Raw genomic sequence first — 25,230 nt, forward strand, 5'->3', positions numbered from 1 at the left:
TTCCAATAGATGCACTTTTCAGAGTTTCACCACCACTAGGTGATTGTTTGTAGTCAAGTCTCCGTCTTCCACGCAAACGGGATCACCGTAGTGATCTGCCAGTGAGCAAATCAATCAAAAAGAGGTTTTCAGTGCAGTACCATATTCATTTAGCGGCTCTCACTTGGCATCCACTGCCCAGTCAATTGGGGAATACAGATTTTCTTTATCTACCAAGATTTCAGGGGGGTTGTGACCAAACACTCTCCTTTTTTTACCAGCAACTGACAACTTGTCCAGATATGGTAAATTCTGGCTCCAAAAACTAGTGTAACAGTGGCCGAAAAGCTAACGTCACAGTTGCTTCATCCATTTTTTTTTTTCAACCTAGGTATGCTTTTCACACATGTACTGCACATAGCTATAGAGTGCTTCAATGAAAGGGGTTACAAAGCAAAAAAGCAACATAGGCACTGGTCTGCAGAAATGTGGAAAAGTGATACGTTCGGGTGAGTCATCCTTAACCATACTGTCAATAAGTGAGAGACTGCATAAAAGACACACATAAAGACATCAAGAGAAAAGCACAGCCTAGAATGCTCGGCCCTTAGAGCATCTGTTGGCTCTATTAAGACATTTGGGGTATTTTGCGGTTTCCTTTTTCCGAGGGGCCATGTTAGAAACTGGGACTTTTTTGGACGGCCACACCAATAAGCTTAATTGATGCAGCCCTGCAGTCCCAGTTTCTCATGTAGTCCCTTGGAAAAATTATTGGCCCACCCCTGCCTTAGAGGGAACGAAAAATGAAAACCAATAGAAAGTTGTTCTGGTTGACCAGTTGTATGGGATGTGAGTGGTGTATTTCAGGATGACAGTGCCTCCACCTATATATGGGCCTACCTTATAGTTAACACGGCTTAAGGAGTAGCCTATGAACTTCACAGTCACCAGATTGCAACTAAAATTAACATCTTCAGGAGACCAATGTGTCTCCATTTGATGATCATCATCAAGACATGAAATGAGGGAAAATATTTAAGAAACATGGTGCCCATATTCCTCTGGTAAAGAAATGTTTGAAGAATTAATGTTGTAGTGGCTCAAACACCTTAACAAAAAATTTAAATTGTTGTCTGCTTTAATTTGTCAAACATCTTTAATTTCTAAAATACTAATTATTATTATTATTGTTATTTATTTACTTGTTTTTGTAAGCTTGCACCTATAAAATAGCCACTAAAACAGTAGCCCCTTTTCAAAATCTGAGGTTTTCACTTGAAGAAGGCAAAAAAATACATTTCATCTGCCAGTGCACCTCAAAACGACACACTTCTTATCTAATACATTTATCGTGTTATCTACAGTCTGCAGAGGATGTGCTATTTTAAATTATCCTTCCAGTTTTGACTGTGATCATGAATCGCTGTAATGTTTTAATCTTTTTCTACAGCGTCACTTCAGTAACCTTTGCCGCTCCTTTCGTATCCGCTCCTCCTTCACTCTTTTCTTTCTTCTCCTCTACACTCTCTGGCTCCTTCTTTGCAGTTTCTTTTGCTGTTGCATGCTCCCTCTCTTCCTCCTCCCCCTCTTCCTCCTCATCAAGTTGGAGACTCCCCGATGAAAACCTCATCCTGGCTAGTCCAGCGGACCGTACCATCTTGCCCACCTGAGGGGCAGGGCAGTAGTATGGATAGAAAACCTCCGGGTCTGAGTCGCTGTAGCTTCCCGCAGTGCTGCCAATCATACATAGTGAACTGGGGCGTTCAGGCAGAGGGGAAGAGTTTAGTGGGAGGTAGGTGGGTCTGGAGGGGCGCGTCAGGTGGGGGTAGTAACCAAGAGGGCGAAACTCAGAAGCAGGGTTAAAGGCAGTGTTTGAGCTCCTCGAGAGGTTTAATTTGACATCAGGTTGGCTGGCTACACGGCGAGGCAGTCCAGGAAGGAAGTTGGAGTCATCACTGTAATGACCCGGCTCTGTATGTCCAACGCCCCTGAGTCTTGCACCATTGCTTCCTGGTTGGTACATTCTGGCCAATCCCAGCCCACCTGAACCACTGGAGCGGAGGTTTCTCCTGATTGGTGAACTAGATGGCGAATCGTGACACATTGGGTAAAAAGATGGCCGTGTTATGCCATCCATTGTCACATAATCCCGCCGTCTTGTATGTGGAATTCGTTCCAGTGAGGAAACGGTAACAAATTCCGACAAGTAGGGATGTCGGTTGAGTGGCGAGGAGCCAGCTAATGGGAACGATGGGAGGACAGGATGATACTGGTAGGCAGGGCTGTTAGGGTAGAGAAGGACCAGCTGCTGTCCTGCATCTGGATGTGGCTGGGGGTTGGGTCGACGTCTAGATCGGTTTCCATAGACACCAGCTAACCGCTGGGCTTGGCGCTGTGTCCCGATTCGTACCCCCCTTGCGTCCTCTACTACAGATATCGAAGCAGATCTCGTCTTCAGTGAGGGTGAAGGCGGCGTTGTCTGGTTGACAGATGGAGAAAGAGGAGTGACTTGGGAGAGGAGGCGAGGCCTCTGGCTGACCTCAACACATGAATGGCTGCGTTTAGCCACTCTTTCGTTGATTTCAATATCATTGTCTCGATGATGCGGGTCCAACTGATCCTGGCTGTGTATTGCCAGAGCACGACTTGACCGTGGGAATGGGTGGGAATGTTCGTACACCTGAGAAGAAAAGGCATGAACACTTGAGTTGTTTTTATTACTAATATTTTGATTATGCTACCATTAATTAATTCGCTCATATGATATCAGAGTATGTATGTATTAGATAATATCAGAGAACTGTAAAAAAGAAGAAAAAACAGCCCAAGAACATGTAATGAAATTTCGAAAAACCCAAAGATCTTCAAGTTAATTAAACAAAATCATTAAAAACAGATAATAGAACAGTAGCTGTTTTCATTTTGTCAGACATGAATATGCGTTGTGTGTCAAGTAATAGTTTTAAAGACTGAACAGTCATATTTATTACCTGTTTGGAGACATCTGTGAGGAGATCAGGAGAAGATCGACATTGTCTGGGGTCACAGTCTGTCTGACTGTACATCCTGGACAGACAGAGAAAGGAATAAAATAACGGATGTTATACACAGACTATAAAAATTGATCACAAAAGATTCCTCTGTTACTGATCCTTTGACCTTTACATAAGATGGCTTAATAAAATATGTTGCCGTTTCAAGTACTTCAAGCTCCTTGCTTTTGAAGTACTTGCATAAGCAAGTTTCTTGCTTATGAAAAGGAAATTGAAGCATCAATAAAATCTCTCTCTCACTTTTCAAAGTGTGAAGGCTTCTTCTCCCCTGATCCCAGACACTCCAGCAGCTGCTTCTGGGTCCGACCACTGCCAAACAACATTACTAACATCAGATGGACGCACTACCACACCTGACTGAAAACAAAGAGTCTGAATATTCATCAGAAGAAAAGGGTAATAAAAAACTGCTCACAGTCCATCATAGTTCTCAGGTTTTTGCTTATAAATCAGCAAATGACTTTGAGCACAGTTTGCTTCAATTCTAACCAATACTATCAGTAGGGATTCTTGTGAGCTGTGGACAGACTGATCACCACGACATGATCTGTCCTTTGGATAAGCTAGAAAGCTCAGGATGGTTTATTCAAACACTACAAGAGTAGGTAAGTAAAAAATTTTGTGAGTCAAAATATTTGTGTACAAGCTTAAATCCAGATGATGTACCACTAAATGGTTGGAGAACAATTCATGCATAGTAGACACTGGAAGTAAATGACTTTGATTTTGGGCAAAAGATGATTAATATATATATATATATATATATATATATATATATATATATATATATATATATATATATATATATTAGGGGTGCAACGATATTCGTATCGATATTGAACCGTTCGATACAGTGCTTTCGGTTCGGTACGCATATGTATCGAACAATACAACATTTGTAATTTATTTTATCAACTTTCCTTCTGACGATGCTGTCTGTGTTGAGCGCTCAGTGAATCTGCGTTTGACTACTCCGCCTAGGCTGCACTGTCGAGCGCAGATCCACTGAGCGCTCAACACAGACAGCATAGTCAGAAGGAAGAGCGCAGGGCAAGCTAGCGAGACAGAAGTTAAGCTCTCCTTGCAACATGGACCTCCCCCACTCTCATTCAGATCTGGCGTTTGGAATTATTTTGGTTTTCATGTGAGGTATGACCCTGAAGGTAAGCGAGTCATGGACTAAAGTAAAACAGTATGTTGGATGTGCCATGCAATGCTCAATTACTAGTGGGAACTAGTGTGTTAGCGCAGTTAGCTCGTTAATGTGTTGGCCGTCTAGCCCCATGCACGGGGCGATTGGCGGTAGCTCGTTAACGGAGATTTGCCGTGTTGTGGCGTTAAGGTCATTTCAACGAGATTAACCTGAAAGCACTAGTGGGAACACAACGAATATGACTGTACATTTCCGCCGACATCATCCTAGTGCAAAGACAAAAACAACAAGCATGCTACTAACTTTAGCCGAGTCATTTAGACAGCTGTTAGCACATGATTCTCCTTATGCTGCTGAGAATATAGCCCAGAAGAAGCGGATAGTATAGCTTTTATTTTGGAAAGAGACATTTCTCTGTAATAAACTCTCTTTTCCAAAGATGAGTGATTCCTCAATCAGATACAGGGCTTGCAATATCGCTAGCCCGACGTCCTGGAGCTAGCTATTTTTTCAGTCGGGCTACCAAAATCTATCTCTTCCCTGCCTGTCGGGCTATTGTAGGAAGGAAAAATATATGTCAATGCTTTTGCATTCTTTCAGAAATGTAGCTGGGTAATTATGTCATTGGCATCGGTGAGCCACTGTCAATATGTGACATATTGAAATCGTGTTTGAATTTGCGCTTGTTTTTTGCTTTCACTTTGCAATCATGCGAACTGTGTATAGAGAGCAACAGCACTGATCTGTGAGTGATGATAATTTGCGCACCAATTCCTCTGACATCGTCTTATTAATCGTTAGCTTACTATGCAAACATGACAAGTGAAATCTCCCGCAGCAAGCTTAAACATGTGAGAGGTTGATCGCGCAGAGAATCGCTGAGCTTATGTGAGTGCGTGTGTAAAATCAGCAGCATATATATTTTAGTTCTGCTGAGCCAAATAAGACAGGTCAGGGTGAAGAAGTGACAGCCAAAGAAAAGCTTACCACAAAACGGAGAAGTTATGACAAATCAGACTATAAGGCAAAAAGAAAGTGCAGCTTTATGGTTTCATGGACAAAATAATTTCTGTGGCTGCAATATGACGAGCTAAATAACCAGGGCTGCACATAAGTGGTCCGCAGGTGCGCATTCGCTGTCAAAATAAAAAACACGCACAAGGGTTAGGGTTAAATTTAAAAACTGTACCTTTGAGTTAAAATATATATTTATAATTTTAATAAATGACAAATTAACTCATTCACTGCCATTGACGGCTATAGACGTCAATGGCAGTGAATGAGTCAATGGGTTTAACTCATTCACTGCCAATGGCTGGCAGTGAATGAGTTAAAAAGGCATGAACATTTTTTTTGTATCGAAAAAATATCGAACTGTGACACCAAAGTATCGAACCGAACCGAACCGTGAATTTTGTGTATCGTTGCACCCCTAATATATATATATATATATATATATATATATATTTTATACAAAAGCCTGAATGCACCTTCAGATTATAGCATTATGTGCACTTGTCTGCATTTTACCTGTATCTGAAGCTGGAGCCTTTACATGACAGCAGAGTTTTGTGTATGGCCTTTGGTTCCTCAGCCAGTCTGAAGAAAGCATGGTACTCCACACACATCTTCCAGAATGATTTACACACATCACGGCTGGCCATGGCCAACTCTAGTGTATCCTTACACGAGGGCTGGATGGACATGAAATAAGATGATGATGAGTCAAATATTTACGACCACCTCCGTATAGCATGCTGTCTGCACTTCAAGTCCCAAAAAGTCTTCTACTGGAGAACTTAAAAGCCCCCATAGGGTGCTCTGTGGGAACTGGCACCAGTGCTCTAGCTGTAGAACCTTTACATTAGTAACTTGGTAGCTGCTATGGATCGGATTTGATCTTTACATTACCTATTTGCATGCTGTTCACAAGTACTTAGAACTACTGGCCAGGAGATCTCCACAAAAGCCTTACTCTTTTGGCCAGAATGTTTTGTTCCTTCCAAAGATCTCTTAAATATTTGGACCTGCCCATTTTTCATGTATCCATCACAAGAGTCCACTGTTCACTCACAGGGGAGTGAGACATCATAAACTCACTCCTTATTCCATACTAAATACTAATGGTAGGTGTGCCAGTTTAGCTAACTCGTTGAGCAGGTGACCACATGCCATATGGCTGAAATGCAGATGTCCAGGATTGAGTCTGGCCCATGGCTCATTTCTACATGTCTAGCCCTCCCCCCACCTCCCCCCCCCCCTGCCCTTTCTTTTCTACTTTTAACAGCTCAACTATTGAATAACAGCCAAAAAAAACCCCATCCATCCATCCATCCATCCATCCGCTTCCCCTTATCCTTTTTCAGGGTTGCGGGGGAGCTGGAGCCAGTCCCAGCTGTCTTAGGGTGGGAGGCAGGGTACACCCCTCAAAAATAAATCTTAATAGGACAAAAAGCAAAGCAGTGTGGCCCAAACTGAATCAGTTTCTCACCCCAACTTTATCATGTAGTTTGATGAGGAAATGCTTGCGTTTGAAGCTTAGCTTGCGGATCTTTGCCCAGCTGAATGTGTTGATTTTTGTGTTTCCCTGGAAAAACACAAGAAAAAAAATAATGAGAGATTATATGCAATGTGTAGTGTAGCATCTGCACACATATTTAGCCTCAAACAGTGTTCCTCTCCTAAACCTGTTAGTTGATTTTTGAGAAATGCACATGGAAATTGTAAACTTTTATTGGTACTATAAAAACTAAAAAGGATCACCGACGTCCTCAGGTTTTATCTCTACACATCTCGCATATTTTGTTTTATCTTGCATACAATGAATGATTGTTAGTTTATTAGATCCATTAAATTTATTGTGTTGTAACTTCACAAACCAACTTTTTTATGCTAAAACAGTAACTCCTAGCTTAGAAGAAGAGGAAATTTTTCTGATGGAAAAAAATAAAAAATATTTGTCCTTTTATGTGGAAGTGGACACACCTGAAAGACTAGCACTCCAGAGTGTGTGACAGCCAGATTGATCCTCATTCCCTCCCCATCATAGGCAGGGTAAGGCCTGATTCCGTACATGTCCAGCTTCCTCGCCACCTCCAGCAGCTGGATGTCGGAGTTTGCTGGAGAGAGTCCTCTATGAACAGAAACAAAGAATCACAATTACAATCCAACCTCTGATTTATGGAGAGTTGGATGCATTGCTGTTGTTTTGCTGCCAATTTGACCCAGCAGTCACTTCTGCTTTTCCAACAAAATTTCTCCTAGTTAGACTCAAACAACACGTCAAACACGTTTCAAAAGTGGCATTTTGGTTGGAAACGATCATATTTTCAAATCTATCGTCTTTTTAAAAGAATCTATGGGTGGGATGGGGGAAAGAGGCGCAGTCCTACATCCAGTTAATACTTTGCCCTTTCTCTCTGGTCAAAATTAACACTAGTTTCACAAAACTGTCCGCATACTACAGAGCACCAGTGTCTTCTGCTTCACTTCATACCTGTGTTTCTTGTGAAACTTGATGATTTTGTGGTCCAGATATTCCTGGTTGGGAACATAGTGCTTCATCTCCAAATGCTGGCAGTCCAGCTCCTCGTCATAGTCCCCTATCTCTGCTGTAGCATAAATGCATATGCATGCAAACACATATTTAGTTTCTCTGCGTTTTAAACATTTAATTGCAGTATAGTCACCATTTTGGGCCATTTGGGAAGGAGAGAATCGGAGTGGGACTTTGCTCTAGAGGGAAATCTTTGACTAAGTAAATGCAGTATATGAAACACATTTTCAAAAACATAATGTATAAAATGAATATGGACTCCCTGAACCCTTTATTAGGTACACCTGCAGAAAAATGCATTTAGCCATGTAAACATAGGTAAGATTTCCTACCAAAAGTTCAAATTTTAGTGTGTCACGGTTGTTGGTACCACATGGGCTCATCTGAGGATTTCAGAGACTGTTAATCTACTGGGAATTTCCCTCACAACCATCACTAGGGTTTACAGAAAATGTCCCAATAAAGATAAAATATCCCATGAGCAGCAGTTCTGTAGGTGAAAATGCTTTGTTGATTCCAGAGATTACAGGAGAAGGGCCAGACTGCTTTGAGCTGATAGGAAGGCAGCAGTAAATCAAATAACATGATATGAAGGTATGCAGAAGAGCATCTCTGAATGCACAACATGCTGAACCTTGAAGCAGATGGGCTATAGCCGCAGAAGACCAAACCAGGTGCCACTGTTGTCAGTGAAGGCCAAGAAATGCCGGTGTAATTGTAAGAGACATTTAAACAGTTGAACATTGTTTAAATGCCATTGCCTATGAATATCCTCTGATGGCTGCTTCCAGCAGGATAACACACCATGTCACAAAGCTCAGATCATCTCAAACTGTTTTTTGAACACGACAATGAGTTCACTGTACTCAAACGCGCTGCACAATCACCACATCTGAATCTGAGCACCTCTGGGATGAGCACCTGCGTCTGTGTAATGCTATCATGTCAATATGGACCAAAATGTCTGAGGAACGTTTCCAGTACTTTTCTACGGAGCCCCGCAAGGGACATGGGAGGAAAAAAAAATTAAGATGGACTTTTGTGAGATCTCGCAAAAGTTTTGCAAGATCTCGCAAAACAAACTCGGGATCTCACAAAAGTTTTAGCCGCATTCTTCGGAGGCCGCCAGCTCGAAGCAGACTGGGAGGTCGAGGCACGATGTGCCGGGAGAGCGGTGTTCCTCCCGGCTGTAGTAGGTCTCGTCCTCCTGTTAGCTTCGAGATGGTGGGTGTCAGATCTCCAAAAATGTTGGAGCACTTTTGCAAATATGTGATGTCTTGTAAACCGAGCAGATATTTGACGTTTACACAGCTACATTCACACCTCGAAACATCTTAAAAGTTTATTTTGTGACCCAGAAAGAGTAATATTACAACTAAGTAGCTGCCGCCATTGTTGGAATTCAACTTTTGCGAGATCCCGAGTTTGTTTTGTGAGATCTCGCAAAAGTTTTGCGAGATCCCGAGTTTGTTTTGCGAGATCTCGCAAAACTTTTGCAAGATCCCGAGTTTGTTTTGCGAGATCTCGCAAAAGTTCATCGTAATTTTTTTTTCTGCCATGTCCCTTGCGGGGCTCCGTACTTTTCTGAATCTTCCGCAAAAAAAAAAAAAAATTACAGCAGGTGTGATGCACTTTGATGCTTACACTGCAGTATGTGAGAGACCAGCAGGGCGGCACTGTTGTCATTACAGGTCAGACTGCCATTAGACAAGTCCTGCTTGATCTGTAAGGCAAAAAGATACCTGTGCACACACAAAACAGTATGAGTACACCTACTCTGGCATTTCACTTATGCTGAACATATATCTCATCTATGCTCAGACTTTACCTGGTGAGGCCTCTCTTGAGTTGTCCAGGATCTGGTGGAAAAAATTTGACTATAAACCTGAAGAATAAATCATTGGTGTCTGACAGAGGGGAAAAGAAAAGAGATTATAGACGCAGGGCAATGCTGCAGACGGAGACGCTGAGATCTGGAAATATTTGGAGGAAATATGAAGTCAGAGCACTAATCTTAGGACAGATATGACTTACATTTGATCTGTTTGACCAAAGGTTTCAGCAGCTCCAACCAAACCTGCAACAGAAACTTGTTAAGACATTAAAACCCCCCGCACTGATCTGTGCATATCTGTGTGATCCAGCGTTTCTTACATAATTGCCACTGTGGTGTCTGAACTCCAGGCCAAAGTACTCCTTCTCCAGCAGTTTCAGATGACCGCACACTTTGTTGTAGAAGTCGCCACCTAAAACCTTTTGCTGGAAGAAAGAGTGGGAGAGAATTAAAGTGAGAAGGATAATAGGACTTTTTAATTGAGACGTTCTTAAAACTAAAGTCCGGGAGTGCTCCTGGGAGCCCAGGAAAATGTGCTACAGCTCAGTTACTTTATCCACTAATACTTTGCTTAATGAGAGTTTGCATAATCATGGCCATTTTTTTTTCTTTCATATTTAATTAATCTGTGGAAGATATGCATAGGGGACATTAAATGATTAAAAGACAACAGATAGAAAAAGTTGAGGCATGACAGAGGACAACGGCAGAAAATTTTGAACTGTATCCATGGAAACTGAGACCTTCATTGCTCGTCTTACTTAACCTCCTAATGGTGAACACGTCAGGCGAAAGGTTAAGATTAGGTTTGTTTGTTTTTTTCACTAGTTCGTTAATTAGGCACAATACTAGAAGGTGTTGCCTTTCAAATGAAGTCTCACACATTTCTTTTGCCGTCATGGTTACAGATCTGTAAAAATGGTGTATTTCAACTAATGTCCCTGACTCTGGATTCCAGTGACTTTCTGGGTCATTGGAAACTCAGTTTGCTGGCAGATATGTATAGATATATAAACCTAAGGGGTCTTCTCTGCCAATGCCAAAAAACACAACTATACAGGCTGATTTGTGACAAATGCTGGTTGATGAATGGGATACCATCCCACAGCAGTGTGTGAACGAGCTGGTGACCAGCATGAGGAGGAGGTACCACGCTGTGTATGGTTCTTCCACATGGTACTAAGGTCCATTTGTTCAATGAATAGACTGTAAACTGTTGCTATGTCTTGTTTCTTCAGACTTCAATTATCCAATCCATTAAATTAAACCAAACAAGACTCAAGAATAAATTGTTTGGCCTTGGCAGAGAAGGTCTGGCTGGTTTTTCATGGACAAAACCCGCATACTCAACTCTGCTGCTCAACTCACAAATGTATTTCCCTTACAAACGTGGCTCCATTTAAAGGGAAATAATGAACAGATTATAACAGATATATACACTGCATTCCAAATTATTATGCAAATTATATTTTTCTCTGTTTTTCCGAAATAGTCGATTCAAATGACAGTTGGCATAATTTTCGAGTCATCGACCAACAGAATATAATTCAAATGTTACTGAACAAAACTCCCAAATGAAAACAGTATGTTTTTCAAAAATAAAAAACTTAAAATGCACTATTCCAAATTATTACGCACACAGAGCTTCAAAAGATTTTATAGGTCGTAGAGAATTCAAAATAGTCATTTGTTGAATTTGCAGCATTAGTAGATCAATTTCACTGAAATCAAAAGCTATTTCAATCAAAAACATCTTAACAGATCAAGTTACATATTAACATAGGACCACTTATTTGATAGCAGTTTTACAATTCTTGCATCCATGGAACTTGTAAGTTTTTGGAAAGTTTCTACTTGAATGTCTTTGCAGGATGTCAGAATAGCCTCCCTGAGCTGCTGTTTGGATGTGAACTGCCTCCCACCCCTATAGCTTTTTGCTTGAGGAAGCTCCAAAGGTTCTCAGTAGGATTGAAGTCAGGATGGGGACCACACCATGAGTTCCTCTCCTTTTACGCCGATAGCAGCCAATGATGCAGAGGTGTTCCTTGTAGCATGAGATGGTGCATTGTCTTGCATGAAGATGGTTATGTTGCAGAAGGCACAGTTCTTCTCTTTCTACCATGGAAGAAGGTGGTCAGTCAGAAACTCCGCATACTTTGCAGAGGTCATTTTCACACCTTCAGGGACCCTAAAGAGGCCGACCAGCTCTCTCCCCGTGATTCTGTCTCAAAACATGACTCCACCACGTCCTTGCTGACGTTGCAGCCCTGTTGGGACATGGTGGCCGTCCACCAACCATCCACCACTGCATCCACCACTGCATCCACCACTGCATCCACCACTGCATCCACCACTGCATCCATCTGGACCATCCAGGGTTGCACTGCACTCATCAGTGACCAAGACTGCTTGAAAATTAGTCTTCATGTAGTTCTGGGCCCACTGCAGCCGTTTCTGCTTGTGAGCATTGGTTAGGGGTGGCCAAATAGAAGGTTCATGCACAACTGCAAGTCTCTGGAGGATCCTACACCTTGATGTTCACAGGGCTCCAGAGGCACCAGCAGCTTCAAATATGTGTTTGCTGCTTTGTAATGGCCTTTTAGCAGCTGCTCTCTTAATCTGATGTATTTGTCTGGCAGAAACCTTCCTCGTTGTGCCTTTATCTGCATGAACCTGTGTGTGCTCTGACTCAGCCACAAATCTCTTAACATTATGGCGATCACGCTTAAATTTTCGTGAAATATCTAAGGTTTTCATTACGTGTCCGAGGCATTCAGCTATTTCACGCTTTTCAGCAGCAGAGTGATCATTTTTCCTTCCTATATTGCTTGAAAATGGTGGCCTGCTTCATAATGTGGAACATCCTTCTTTAGTAGTTTTTCCTTTAGTTGGGCTCACCTGGCAAACTAATGATCACAGGTGTCCGAGATTGATTTCAGTGATACAAAGAGTCCTGAGACACAATTCCATCCATGAGAAAAACAACTTATTTACTCTTTATGACACTTAAACACAATTTGCATAATAATTTGGAACACAGTGTATATAAGCGGTGCATCTTTCCTTTAATGTTTGTTGTTAAATTACAATGTTTAAGAGTTTCTGCTACTACTTTTGTTTGCACACCAACTTAATTGGTGTGACCCCCTACATCCATATGAAGTTTGTGACTCCAGCCAGAAATTAAATCACTTTGAAACTGGGTGATTATTTTTGATGTGTCCTGTTTTTACCTCCATTTCTGTCCTTTAAACTAACAGTTATACAGGGAGTGCAGAATTATTAGGCAAGTTGTAGTTTTGAGGAATAATTTTATTATTGAGCAACAACCATGTTCTCAATGAACCCAAAAAACTCATTAATATCAAAGCTGAATGTTTTTGGAAGTAGTTTTTAGTTTGTTTTTAGTTTTAGCTATTTTAGGGGGATATCTGTGTGACTATTACTGTGCATAATTATTAGGCAACTTAACAAAAAACAAATATATACCCATTTCAATTATTTATTTTTACCAGTGAAACCAATATAACATCTCCACATTCACAAATATACATTTCTGACATTCAAAAACAAAACAAAAACAAATCAGCGACCAATATAGGCACCTTTCTTTGCAAGGACACTCAAAAGCCTGCCATCCATGGATTCTGTCAGTGTTTTGATCTGTTCACCATCAATATTGCGTGCAGCAGCAACCACAGCCTCCCAGACACTGTTCAGAGAGGTGTACTGTTTTCCCTCCTTGTAAATCTCACATTTGATGATGGACCACAGGTTCTCAATGGGGTTCAGATCAGGTGAACAAGGAGGCCATGTCATTAGTTTTTCTTCCTTTATACCCTTTCTTGCCAGCCACGCTGTGGAGTACTTGGACGCGTGTGATGGAGCATTGTCCTGCATGAAAATCATGTTTTTCTTGAAGGATGCAGACATCTTCCTGTACCACTGCTTGAAGAAGGTGTCTTCCAGAAACAATCCAGCCACGGGCCCATCCATCTGGCCCATCCAGACTCACTCTCATTTCATCAGTCCATAAAACCTTAGAAAAACCAGTCTTGAGATATTTCTTAGCCCAGTCTTGACGTTTCAGCTTGTGTGTCTTGTTCAGTGGTGGTCGTCTTTCAGCCTTTCTTACCTTGGCCATGTCTCTGAGTATTGCACACCTTGTGCTTTTGGGCACTCCAGTGATGTTGCAGCTCTGAAATATGGCCAAACTGGTGGCAAGTGGCATCTTGGCAGCTGCACGCTTGACTTTTCTCAGTTCATGGGCAGTTATTTTGCGCCTTGGTTTTTCCACACGCTTCATGCGACCCTGTTGACTATTTTGAATGAAACGCTTGATTGTTCGATGATCACGCTTCAGAAGCTTTGCAATTTTGAGACTGCTGCATCCCTCTGCAAGATATCTCACTATTTTTGACTTTTCTGAGCCTGTCAAGTCCTTCTTTTGACCCATTTTGCCAAAGGAAAGGAAGTTGCCTAATAATTATGCACACCTGATATAGGGTGTTGATGTCATTAGACCACACCCCTTCTCATTACAGAGATGCACATCACCTAATATGCTTACTTGGTAGTAGGCTTTCGAGCCTATACAGCTTGGAGTAAGACAACATGCATGAAGAGGATGATGTGGACAAAATACTCATTTGCCTAATAATTCTGCACTCCCTGTATTTCCTCTATTTTTCCCTCCCCCCTCCCCCCCCCTTTTGTTATTTTCTAAAAACTGATATTTATTCAATCTTGTCACAATCTTATATAACCAGATATTTTACTATTTTAATCACTTGTTATTTAAGTATTTTGTATTTAAGGGGCAGCCAATCAGAAGAAAGTCCAGTTAAAGTGAGGTTGGGGCGTCAAGCCACACTGGAAAATGTAAAGTCAGGTGCATCTCCCACATCGTCATGATTATTTTGAACTCTGGATCATGCAAAGCTTTTCTAGTAGAGTCCAAGAATAGAAATGTGGAGTCAGATCAGAAGAATGGGTCACTTTAACCACATTAGACAAAAATACAAAGGACACTACAAACATGTAAAAGTACTGCCTTATTGTTTATCTACTTTGAAGACCCTGTGTCTTAAATTTAATTCAGGATTAAATCAAAGTAGTAGTGTGTGCCCACATGGAGCCCTGAACCTGTCTCTGGTGTTTGTGCGGTGTTCACTTACTGCAGTGACACGTTTTTGCTTTTTTTTTAGCCTTCACTGTCTTATAGCTGGTGTTTAGTGCCCTGTCGGGGGGGTCACTGGACGTCCCTCATTAACTTGTCATGAGGGAAGGAGAAAGGTTATTAGGGGAGAGGGAGGATGACGAAGGACATGGCAGCTGTAACTGATTATAGAGAGAAGAAGAGGCCTAACTGATAATTACTGGAAGCAAACAGCCGCCCACAGATCAGCAGAGCAGTTAGTTTCCAGCAGAGCAGAACAGAGGAAAAAGTGAGCGATGTGCAACTTTGGATGTGAATTCAAAGCAGAAAACAGCAAAACAGTTTCATTAATGATATCTGCACAAGCTTACACGTGTCTGTTTGACTAGTGAAGGGCCTTCATTGCATACAGCAGTGGAGTGTTAGCTCGTTCCAGCTGGTTCCAGAGGAACAAACGCAGTTTTGTCAAATCTCAAAGACAGGCACAGAGTTACCTTTGTCATAGGTGTTATGACACATTGCGAGGTAGCAGTAACACTGAACATGTCCAGCTCATCACGTACGGACACGTTTAAATTTCAACATATTGGTTAAGTGTTATTTTTCAACATGTGCGGTTGTACAGGCCATCAGGCTACTGAATCACTGCCTGATTACTGAACTGTGATGTACACATTATAATACAATTTTATATAATAACACCTGCACAATCTGTATGTCCTACCTTAGTATGACTATGTACATCTAATTGTACTTTATATTTGGACTTAATTCTACCCTGATATATAGTACTTGCATTATTGCTGTTTATTTCTATTTCTTATTATTCTTTCACATCATTTTATTTATTTTACTTTTGTGAATTGGACACATGCAGTTCACAGAAAATCCACCAGGGATCAGTATTTCATGCACCAGAGGGCACAAAGTTGCCAGATGTAGCAAAAATAATACAAATTAAAACTCAGTCATTGACCCAAACCAGTTAACCTTAAAAGCTTTGGACTGAAACCAGAGACTCCAGAGGAAACTCAAGCGTGTAAGCTTTATTCACAAGTTGTTCATAAACCGAACATAGAAATTGCTGTCATGGTCCAGTGACGCTTCACAGTTCTCTGTTTTAATCAGCGGACTCACCTCAGTCTTGGTGTCACAGCTTTGATAAACTAATCTGAAGGTTAAGAAAACATGACCTGAGTGACTGAACCGTGCACATCGGGGAAAAATTCAGCATGACAGAACATGTCTAACATTTTACCGATTAGCTACCACAAGCTTTGCTAAACATCCACAAGGTGCTGCCATAATTGTTAAGCAGACTGTAGCAGACAAACACTATTTCTGTACCATTAAGCTATGATGAGTAACATATTCAGTTCTTCCTGTTGAAACAGAATAAATTCCAGCAACCTATAACATCTCCAAGTTTCTGGCTTTGATCCTCAACCCGCTGGTAGGCAGCTCTGAACACCACATCCAGAACACCCTGGATTTTGTTGAGAAGGTGAGAGATGTCATTATGGAGGCAGATGAAACCATGGTCTCGTACAACGTTACATCTCTATTCACTTGCATCCCAGTCACGGAAGCGTTGGAGGTAGTTCGTAAGCGATTACAGGATGACCCAACCTCAGCAACAGGACCACTCTCAGCATCGACCAAGTGTGTTTGCTTTTGGAACTGTGTCTTCATTCCACCTACTTCACATACAAGGGTCGGTTCTACAGGCAGAAACATGGGCTCTCCAGTTTCACCCATCGTGGCCAATTTGTACATGGAAGAAGTGGAAAAGAGGGCTTTGTTATCCTACCCTGGAACACCACCAAGCCATTGGTTCAGATATGTGGATGACACCTGGGTGAAAATCAAATCTGAGGATGGACCACAATTCACGGATCACATTAATTCGGTGGACCAACACATCAACTTCACCAGGGAGGATATGAAAAGTGGCAGGTTAGCCTTCTTAGACTGTGAGATTTCCATCAGTAATGGGGGACATCTAAAAGCTGACATGTACCGTAAACCTACACATACGGATCAGTATCTAAGGTTTGACTCTCATCATCCACTGAAGCATAAACTGGGTGTCATCAGGACGCTACAACACAGAGCGAACACCATCCCCACTGACACAACGGCCACAGAAGCAGAAGAGCATCACATCAAGAAGGCCCTGAGTAAATGTGGTTATCCCAGCTAGACTTTTGTCAAAGCTGGAAAGGCACCTAAAGAAAGCTCCAGCTGATCCAGGAGAGAAAGACAACCGCTGCCCAAGCGAAAACCTGCAGTGATCCCATATGTGTCAGGAGTATCGGCGCAGTTGAGACACATTTTTTCTAAACACCAGGTCTCTGTGGCTTTTAAACCCCAAAACACGCTGTGCCAAAAACTGGTCCGGCCCAAGGATCAGGTCCCCCGACACAAACAGAGTAACATAGTGTACGCTGTTAAGTGCCAGGAGGATTGCCAGGATTTATACATCGGGGAAACCAAACAACCTCTGGCGAAGCGGATGGCACAACACAGAAGAGCTACCTCGTCAGGCCAGGACTCTGCAGTCTATTTACACCTACAGGCCAGTGGACACTCTTTCAAGGATGAGGATGTACACATCCTGGACAGGGAGGAACGCTGGTTTGAGCGCGGAGTCAAGGAGGCCATTTACTTGAAAAGGGAAAGACCATGTCTGAATCGAGGAGGGGGCCTAAGGGTACATCTTTCACCATCTTACAATGCTATGATTGCAGCCATTCCCCAACTCTCTGTGAATGGTACTCATCACAATTCATCAGTGATCTTTGATCAATGAGCCTTGATCAGTGGTGGTTGATCAATGCTCAAAAGAATTTGCATATTAATGATCGAGGAACTGACCTCCCAGCCCATTGTTCCTTCACTGGGCTGGTTTCAGTCATTATGCAAATGTACTGTTTATAAGATTGGGGAAACCTGCAGTCCGCTGAGACTGAAGAAGTCACTTGGATGAGTGACGAAACGTTTCTCCCACTGAAAATGCTACGTCCAGATGAACAGAATCAATCTTTTGGGACTGCACAGAAATGGTTCAGGAATGGTTTGAGGACCACAACAATGAGTCTGAGGTGTTGACTTGGCCTTGAAGTTGCCCATATCTTAAGCAAGCATCTGTGGGATGTGCTAGACAAACAAGTCCGTTCCACGGAGGCCCCACCTCACAGCTTACAGGACTTAAAGGATCTGTTGCTAACATCTTGATGCCAGATAGCACAGCATGCCTTCAAGGGTCTAGTGAAGTCCATGCCTCAGTGAGTCAGGGATGTTTTGGCAGCAAAATTAAGCTAAATTAAATTTTATTCATATCACACTAATTCCCAACTACAGTCACCTCTAGGTTCTTTATATCATAAGGTAAAGACCCCACAGCAGTACAGAGGGGGACCGACACAATATTAGGCAGGTGGTTGTAATGTTATGCCTGATCAGGGTGTTTACTAAATTTATCACATTTTATTTTTTCCCTATTCTGTCCATCCATGCCTTTTCCTTCAGCTCTCTTTCCTCTTGTACAGACTCTGCTAATGTCCCGGAGGCCGCTGGGAAACTGACAGGGAAGAAAGCATGGGCATGGAAAAATGGAGCTCCTTTGCTAGCACAATACTGCAAGACATGCACACACACTCACACACACTCACACACAGATTCTTTTTAGATTGCAATACTGCCTCGCAGGCGACGTTACCATGTTGAAAAAGAGGCCCGTTGGTCTGCTTTTTCTGACCTGGATAGTAGAGCACATGGCTGTTCATAGACAGCAGAGTGTTTACACCTCCCACAGCTGGTAAACATCTGCAGCTGTTTGGCCCATTAAAAAAATAAAATAAATCTTTCTTTTGACAGACTTAATTAAGTCACCAAGAAGTGACTGTTGTTGTGATTTTAACCTCCTAAGACCCGAACTCTTCCACGACACGCATTTTTAATTTCTCTTTGATATTTGGGCTGATTGGGGCCTGATGAATGTTAAAAACAAAGAATTACCAGATTTTATTTTATTTTTTTTTTACCTTATTTTTGTTTTTAAGAAAAATAAGAGCCACATATGAGGATATTCATTTCATATTTTGATAGAACAGTAGCAGTATAATGTGCTCGTAAGTGGATATCAGGCCCTTGTAGAGCAAAATTGAGTATTTTAGTCTAAATAACCCAAAATGTGATGTCCACATATGTGGACGACGGGTCCTAGGAGGTTAAATAAAATTAAATTGAATTTTCCATCTAAGTTTAATTCTCTGTCATTACTTTGTGATGGATGTGCTTACAGCCACATGACTTATGAAGCTGGTAACAACATTCAGGTTTTGGGAGGTGTTCAGAGACACACTGTACATGCAACTACAAAACTTTTTCCAATAACTTTTAGCAATGCAGATGTTAACAACTGTGATATTTCTGCTTGGTATCACTTGATAATGTCAGATAGATCAGGCAGCGTTTCATGAAAGATCCACTTCCTGATGCAACCCCAAATGGCTATATGTGTCTCTAACTGGAATTGTTGACATGCTAACATTGGATACATGCTAGCACAGTGATGATACTGCATTGCATATATGTATATGCATCTGCATATGTAAGAGCCTAATGCTGTGGCCTGCTTTTATCCCTCAGGATGGCGTTTCTCTGCTGTACGGCTATTTCACTGCCAAAACACATGCTGGCAGTGAAGTTTCTCTCTTCTAATAAAAGAGAAAAATGAGTTCAAGAATAACCAGAAATGCATAGGAGTACACGGGAGCACTTAAAAGACCAATCAAAGTGCGCCGATTTGACATATAGTAACATTTCTAGGTAGGTACCTATCAGCTTCCAGCACAACCACAGCATAGATTTGATATTGAAATCTATATCATGGTAACTGTAAAGTAGCTCGCCAACATCGTTAATCCAATAGCTAGTTCTCTGACAATGTTGACATGTGCCATTTTTCTGGTTTCCGTAGCTCTAATAACACGCTTATTGGCCAGGGGTGATTCTGAAGTCTTCTGTTTGCTGTGACAGTAAAATCAGCTGTCATTCAACATTTATCAGCTCCAAGTCCAACATGAACAGCTCAGGCAGTCCTGATGGCAGATCAGGAACATCAATGCACAAGTATGAATGCAAACAGTACAGGCTATCTTTCTTCTTCTTCTTTTGTCCCTAGCTGGTGGTTGGCAGGGGAGGTTGTCCACGAAGCCAATACATCGCTGTGGGTGCTGTAGGGTTTCCATCTTGGTCAATGATGCATTCCCAGGCCTTGTGGTCTCTTGCCTTCACATTTGCTTGCTCAAGGGTTAGACGTCATTGTTTAAAATCGTCTTCAATTTGCTTGATCCAAGTCTTCTTAGGCGAGCCACGCTTGATTCTCCAGTGGGCGGGGTGCTGCTGCATCAAAAGGTGATGCGGCAGATGTGGCCAAATCATTGCAGTCACTTCCTAATCCACTCTTCCATTGAGGGCTGCTGGTGACATTGACTACGTATCACGCTGTTGCTGAGACGATCACGGAGGGACACTGGGAGAATCTGACGCAAAACAGCGGATTTGGAAGCACTCCTGTAGGATGCTGTTCAGCAATCCTGAAGCACCTACAACTGTAATGAAACTTTTTTTTTTATAAATCAGGTTACAGGGTATTTTTTAACTGACTTCTGCCTGTCATTATGTTGCTGAAAACTGCATCAGTATATTTAATGCTGAGTGAAAATTAAACTGTATTAGTAATGGCAGTATTAGTCACTGTGATGACTAATACTAATATTTAAAGACAATTTCTCTCATTTGTGCCTACCATGTGAAACAGCCCACGTAAGAGTTTCTGAAAAGACATTTTGGAGCTTTTCCATTTTTAAAGAATGAAAGTTTAGACAGGAGGTGGTTCAAACACACCATTTCTAATGAAGAAACTGGGGTTTGAGCCTCGTTAATGCATTAATTTCAGTTTTTAGGGGGGAGAGCAGTCCTAGCAATGCATAAATCTACACAAACCTGCCTTCACAAACACTTTTCTGCCGCTAAACAGCACCTGCAAGACAAACAATCAACTGTTACAGCTGTACCAGTGTTGTCAGAAAGCTTGAGAGTTTGTTTCCCTCTTTCATCTTTTCCCCTATTTTACTGGACAAACTAACACAGAGAGAGAGAGTCAAGAGTGGCAGTAACTCAGGTGGGAGAGGTTTTGATTGTTCTCCTCACCTGTGCTAAACTGCACTTGGATATGACACTAAAACTCAAGTTGCTAATGTTAGTAGGCAAGCAACTCACATTGTAGTTCTCTTTGTGAGCCACTAAGGTAAAACGGTGTTATGTAAGTGCAAGCAGGAAAGGACATAACACACATTTATCTCCTGTGTGTTCTCCATATCATATAATCCATCATTTCTTTTATGTCAAAAAAGCTGTGAAAGCTGCCGGGGGCAAATGTAATTGCATGTAAACGGACCAAACTTCAGCCAGGAGAACAACTGAGATAATCCATCCACAATATGAGGTTAGTCATTAATATACTGCTGCATGGGCTGGGCTGTAGTTACATCGTAAGGTTTTAAAAACTGAGCTCTAAAATGAATAATGGCAATAATCACAGAGAGAGGCTCACAGTGATCACTGACTTTTTAAAGGTGCTTGTTCAGATTAAATAGAACAAGATGCAAAGCCTTAAAACATGTTAAAAACACAACAGCCTTAATAAACTCAGAGTAGTTTGGACCCGGAAGCAGGGTTCATACGTCATCACCGAAAGACCAGATTGACAGACCTGAAACTCTTTCCATCTTTTTATACAGTCTGTGGTTATCTGTAATAGATAAATTAATTGATTATTGAGTGCAGCAATCTTGTGCTTTTGTATCTTTGATTGCAGTTTTGCCACTGATTGAAACCCACCTGAAAAAATAAGTACATGGGAATATGGTAGTATAGCTACAGTATACTGACCACAGATCTGCTATTTATTTAAATATAACTTGCAGCGCTCTTCTTCTGTTTTTGATTGTTCAACAGAGATAATCAGAGACACGGGGTTTGTGTCGGATGTTGGTGCCTAAGAATAAGGAACACTCGTAAGCGTATGTGAAGCACATTTATGCTTAAATGGTCAGTTTCTGTTTTGCAGTCTAACTAAATAAATACTTTAGTACAAGTACACACTCTCTGCTGCAGAAAGCACGCTATAGAAACCTAGAATAGTGTCTATAAAGCAGGTTTAACTTATATTAAACAGCAGATTAAACCCTGTCAGACCAGAGAAGTGCACGACCAGGTACTCCCAGATAATAATCCTAAATATTATATTAAAGCGTAAACGTTGGAGGAGAATCCAGTCTGAACAGAGCCCGTGGTGGATTTCCCCTCTTTGATTTCTTTCTTTTTTCAGGAAGGAGGGAAAGAAAGTCGCAAACAAAGTGACAGAAAGCTTTATCAAAACGGGGAAAAATAATATCCAGACAGATTTAAAACGGATATTCGACACATTTGATCATTTATAATATTGTTTTGAAGAGAGACACGTGCTGAATGTGGATCCACTCAGAAAAGTAAATGTGAATGTTTTCACTACCCCCTGTGAAGGGCTTACCTCCACTTCGAACGTGCGCTCGCTGTCATCCAGGAAGACCACGCGCAACCGGAGCTTGGTCTCCTTGGAGACCCGGGACTTGGTAGTGAGGTTCTCGAGTCTCCCGGTCCGCCGCTGTCGGTCCCCCATCTCTCCCGCTCCTTTCTGTTTGTCTGCGTCTCTCAGGAGAAGTAACAACTAAAACAACTACGATCGTCCATTAAATCCATGTCCACGAGAGTTAATCCCACGAGAAACGGCTTCACGCGCTCCCCGCCATTACCATCAACACCAAAACCTCCACGATCGTGTTTCATCCTCCCCTTCGCTCCTATCGCTGGAGCGCGCGCTCTCCGGATGCGCAATGGCACGCTGACGTTGTCTCCAGACAGCCAGACCTCATCCAGCTTCTCGTTCACTGAGAAATCACTGGATTAAACTCACTGCACATAAATATTACTGCGCTTAAGCACACTTTCATGTACTTGTACTTTAGAGGAGTAATACAGCTCCCACCTTCTCATACTTATATTCATCTACATCCATCTATTGTGACAATTTCTTATTTATTTTACACTCACAGGGCTTTGTGAGTGTCTGTAAAAATCGCCTAATAAACAAACTTTACTCGCATTTCACTGCATTCACCTTAAAAAGTGCTTAGAGTCACTTCTAACACTGTGATTTTAAAAGTTGATTATTTAGTCTAAAAATATCATCATTTGCACGAAATGTGGTGATTTGATACTTTTTAACAAGTTACTGGGACTCAACGGGACACTGTCACTGTGTTACTGATGAGGAGTTCTCACTGTTTTTTTTTTTTTACGTTTTAATACAAAATAGTTTATAAATTAGCTTCACATCAGCCACATCAAAAGAGTGCAGCTCTACTTGCAGTAAGCATCAGTGCATGCGTAATAATGATCTAATACTTTATAACAGTACAACAGATTATTATATGAGCACACAGGGGGCAATTTGATTTACTGAATACTTAACGGATACTTACTCTTTACTCATAGCAGAGGTTTTCTGTGGTCTCCAAGGATTACTTCTTAGACCTGTTAAAAATCCTGTATTGATGTGACCAAAAAGGCACCAGAAATTGTTTCGTTCGTCTTTCTTTTATATTAAGGAATGTATCCATGTTCATCATTACTACCTATGCACTACATTACAAGTGTCATTTTTATGCTGTAGTTAGCTGAATCAAAGATAATAGTTCACTATATATATACACATACGTGAATATGTACTGGATTTAAAAAAGGCCAAAACGTGTGAATATAATGAGCAAAATGTTTCAATATAAAATTAATTTTAAGATGTCTTTATGAGTCTGTTAAAGTAGGTGCTGTTGTGTTTTTATGGCTTATTGTACATCTAATCAACCAACAGCTATCAGTAGTACATTTACCAAAGTAAACTTTTATGGATATATTTAAATTTTATGCTTGTAAAACACATTTTTAGTAAAATATGTAGGCATGTTCAGTATATAAAGACAATATATGGTGTGTGTGTGTGCGTGCGTGTGTGTGTGCATGCTGTGTGTGTATGTATGTGTGTGTGCTTCACGGGAATAATATGAATTTCACGGTGGCTGGACGCTTTTAGAGGACTGACCTGTCCAAAAGTAGGCTAGTAGTGCAATGCCTTCAGTCGCCTCCAGCATGGACTGAGCACTTTGCGTGTGTGTGTGTGTGTGTGTGTGTGTGTGTGTGTGTTTGCGTGTGTGTGTGTGTTTGCGTGTGTGTGTGTGTGTGTGTGTGTGTGAGAGAGAGAGAGAGAGAGATGGCACACATATGAAATGTTGGTCAAGACACATCCTCATTTGGCTTCCTTTCTTTCATCTCCTACCGTCATAGACGCACACGCTCACACACTTACACTAAAATGATGAAAATTACAATGAAAAAGTACATTTGAAGCTTTTTCACATTTACGCTTCATTATTTTTTCATTTTCGGGTACTATTGTTGCATTTTTATTTTAGCATATTTGTGAGGTAAGTAAAATATTTGATCAGATTTTATTCCAATATGTTGATTTGAAAACTTCAGCTACAAGTTACTTAATAGTTTAACATTATGCACACTAAATATTTTTGAGCTTTCAATTACTTAAAGAAATAAACATGAAAAATGACCAAAAACAAGGCAAGTGCAGGTGTCACATGTGTTGACTGACTGAGCTGACATTTTTTCACTATTTTTTTACACCTCACAAAGTAAATCAGTGGTTCAGTCAAGAGAATAATGAGCAGATTATAATGATAAAAAGATATTTAGAGGTTAGCAACTTTAACAAATTAATTATAAGAAAACAATGTAGCAAATCTGAAAATATAGAATATGATAATTATGATTGTTTCATTTATCTTGCACAGATATAAACAGAGCCACATAGTGATTACTCAGGACAACAGCAGATTAAAAAACTAAATGTGTTATATTTAATTACATGTGATGTAAAGGTAAAAAAAGGAAGAAGACGAAGAGAGAATTAAAGCAACATAAAGGTCTTTATCTGTTGTACTGTTTGCTGTGATCATTTTCTTCCGCTGTGATCACCAGATGTTTTAGGCCTTCACATCCTTTTCTGTCCAGCAGGGGGAGATGTTGAGGCAGCTTTTGTAACTCTTTTTTTTTTTTTTTGAGCGTCTTTAAGATGTGGCAGAGCTGTTTTAGCCTCCTCATCTTTCAGCCCATCTTCCAGGGGCGTAATTTCCAGGGGGGTTATGAACCCCCCAATAATCAGACCCAACCAATAAAACCCCCCATAAAATTATGAATAATCTTGCATAAATAGGCTGTTGATTTTCTTTACTCATATCCGTTATTACCAGCAAAATAGCTTCACGTTTAATCATCTGAATTTACCCAGATTTATTTATTTATTTAGACAGAGATCTT

General features: G+C 41.1%; 1 protein-coding gene across 1 annotated transcript; it reads right to left on the reverse strand.

Annotated features, from left to right (window-relative positions):
• Positions 1-1,190: 1,190 nt before the first annotated feature.
• Positions 1,191-22,603, reverse strand: LOC120718525 (FERM domain-containing protein 7). Its single transcript, XM_040007051.1, has 12 exons — positions 22,334-22,603; positions 9,896-10,000; positions 9,776-9,818; positions 9,570-9,648; positions 9,386-9,483; positions 7,682-7,796; positions 7,171-7,318; positions 6,677-6,772; positions 5,716-5,879; positions 3,273-3,341; positions 2,970-3,045; positions 1,191-2,659 (listed from the first exon to the last, which is right to left on the reverse strand). The coding sequence occupies exons 1-12, from the start codon at positions 22,460-22,462 to the stop codon at positions 1,424-1,426; spliced, it is 2,358 nt and encodes a 785-aa protein (XP_039862985.1). The 5' UTR covers positions 22,463-22,603; the 3' UTR covers positions 1,191-1,423.
• Between the last annotated feature and the right edge of the window lie 2,627 nt (positions 22,604-25,230).

The sequence above is a fragment of the Simochromis diagramma genome, unplaced genomic scaffold (assembly GCF_900408965.1).
Source record: "Simochromis diagramma unplaced genomic scaffold, fSimDia1.1 OVJJ01000531.1, whole genome shotgun sequence".
Taxonomy (NCBI): Eukaryota; Metazoa; Chordata; class Actinopteri; order Cichliformes; family Cichlidae; genus Simochromis; species Simochromis diagramma.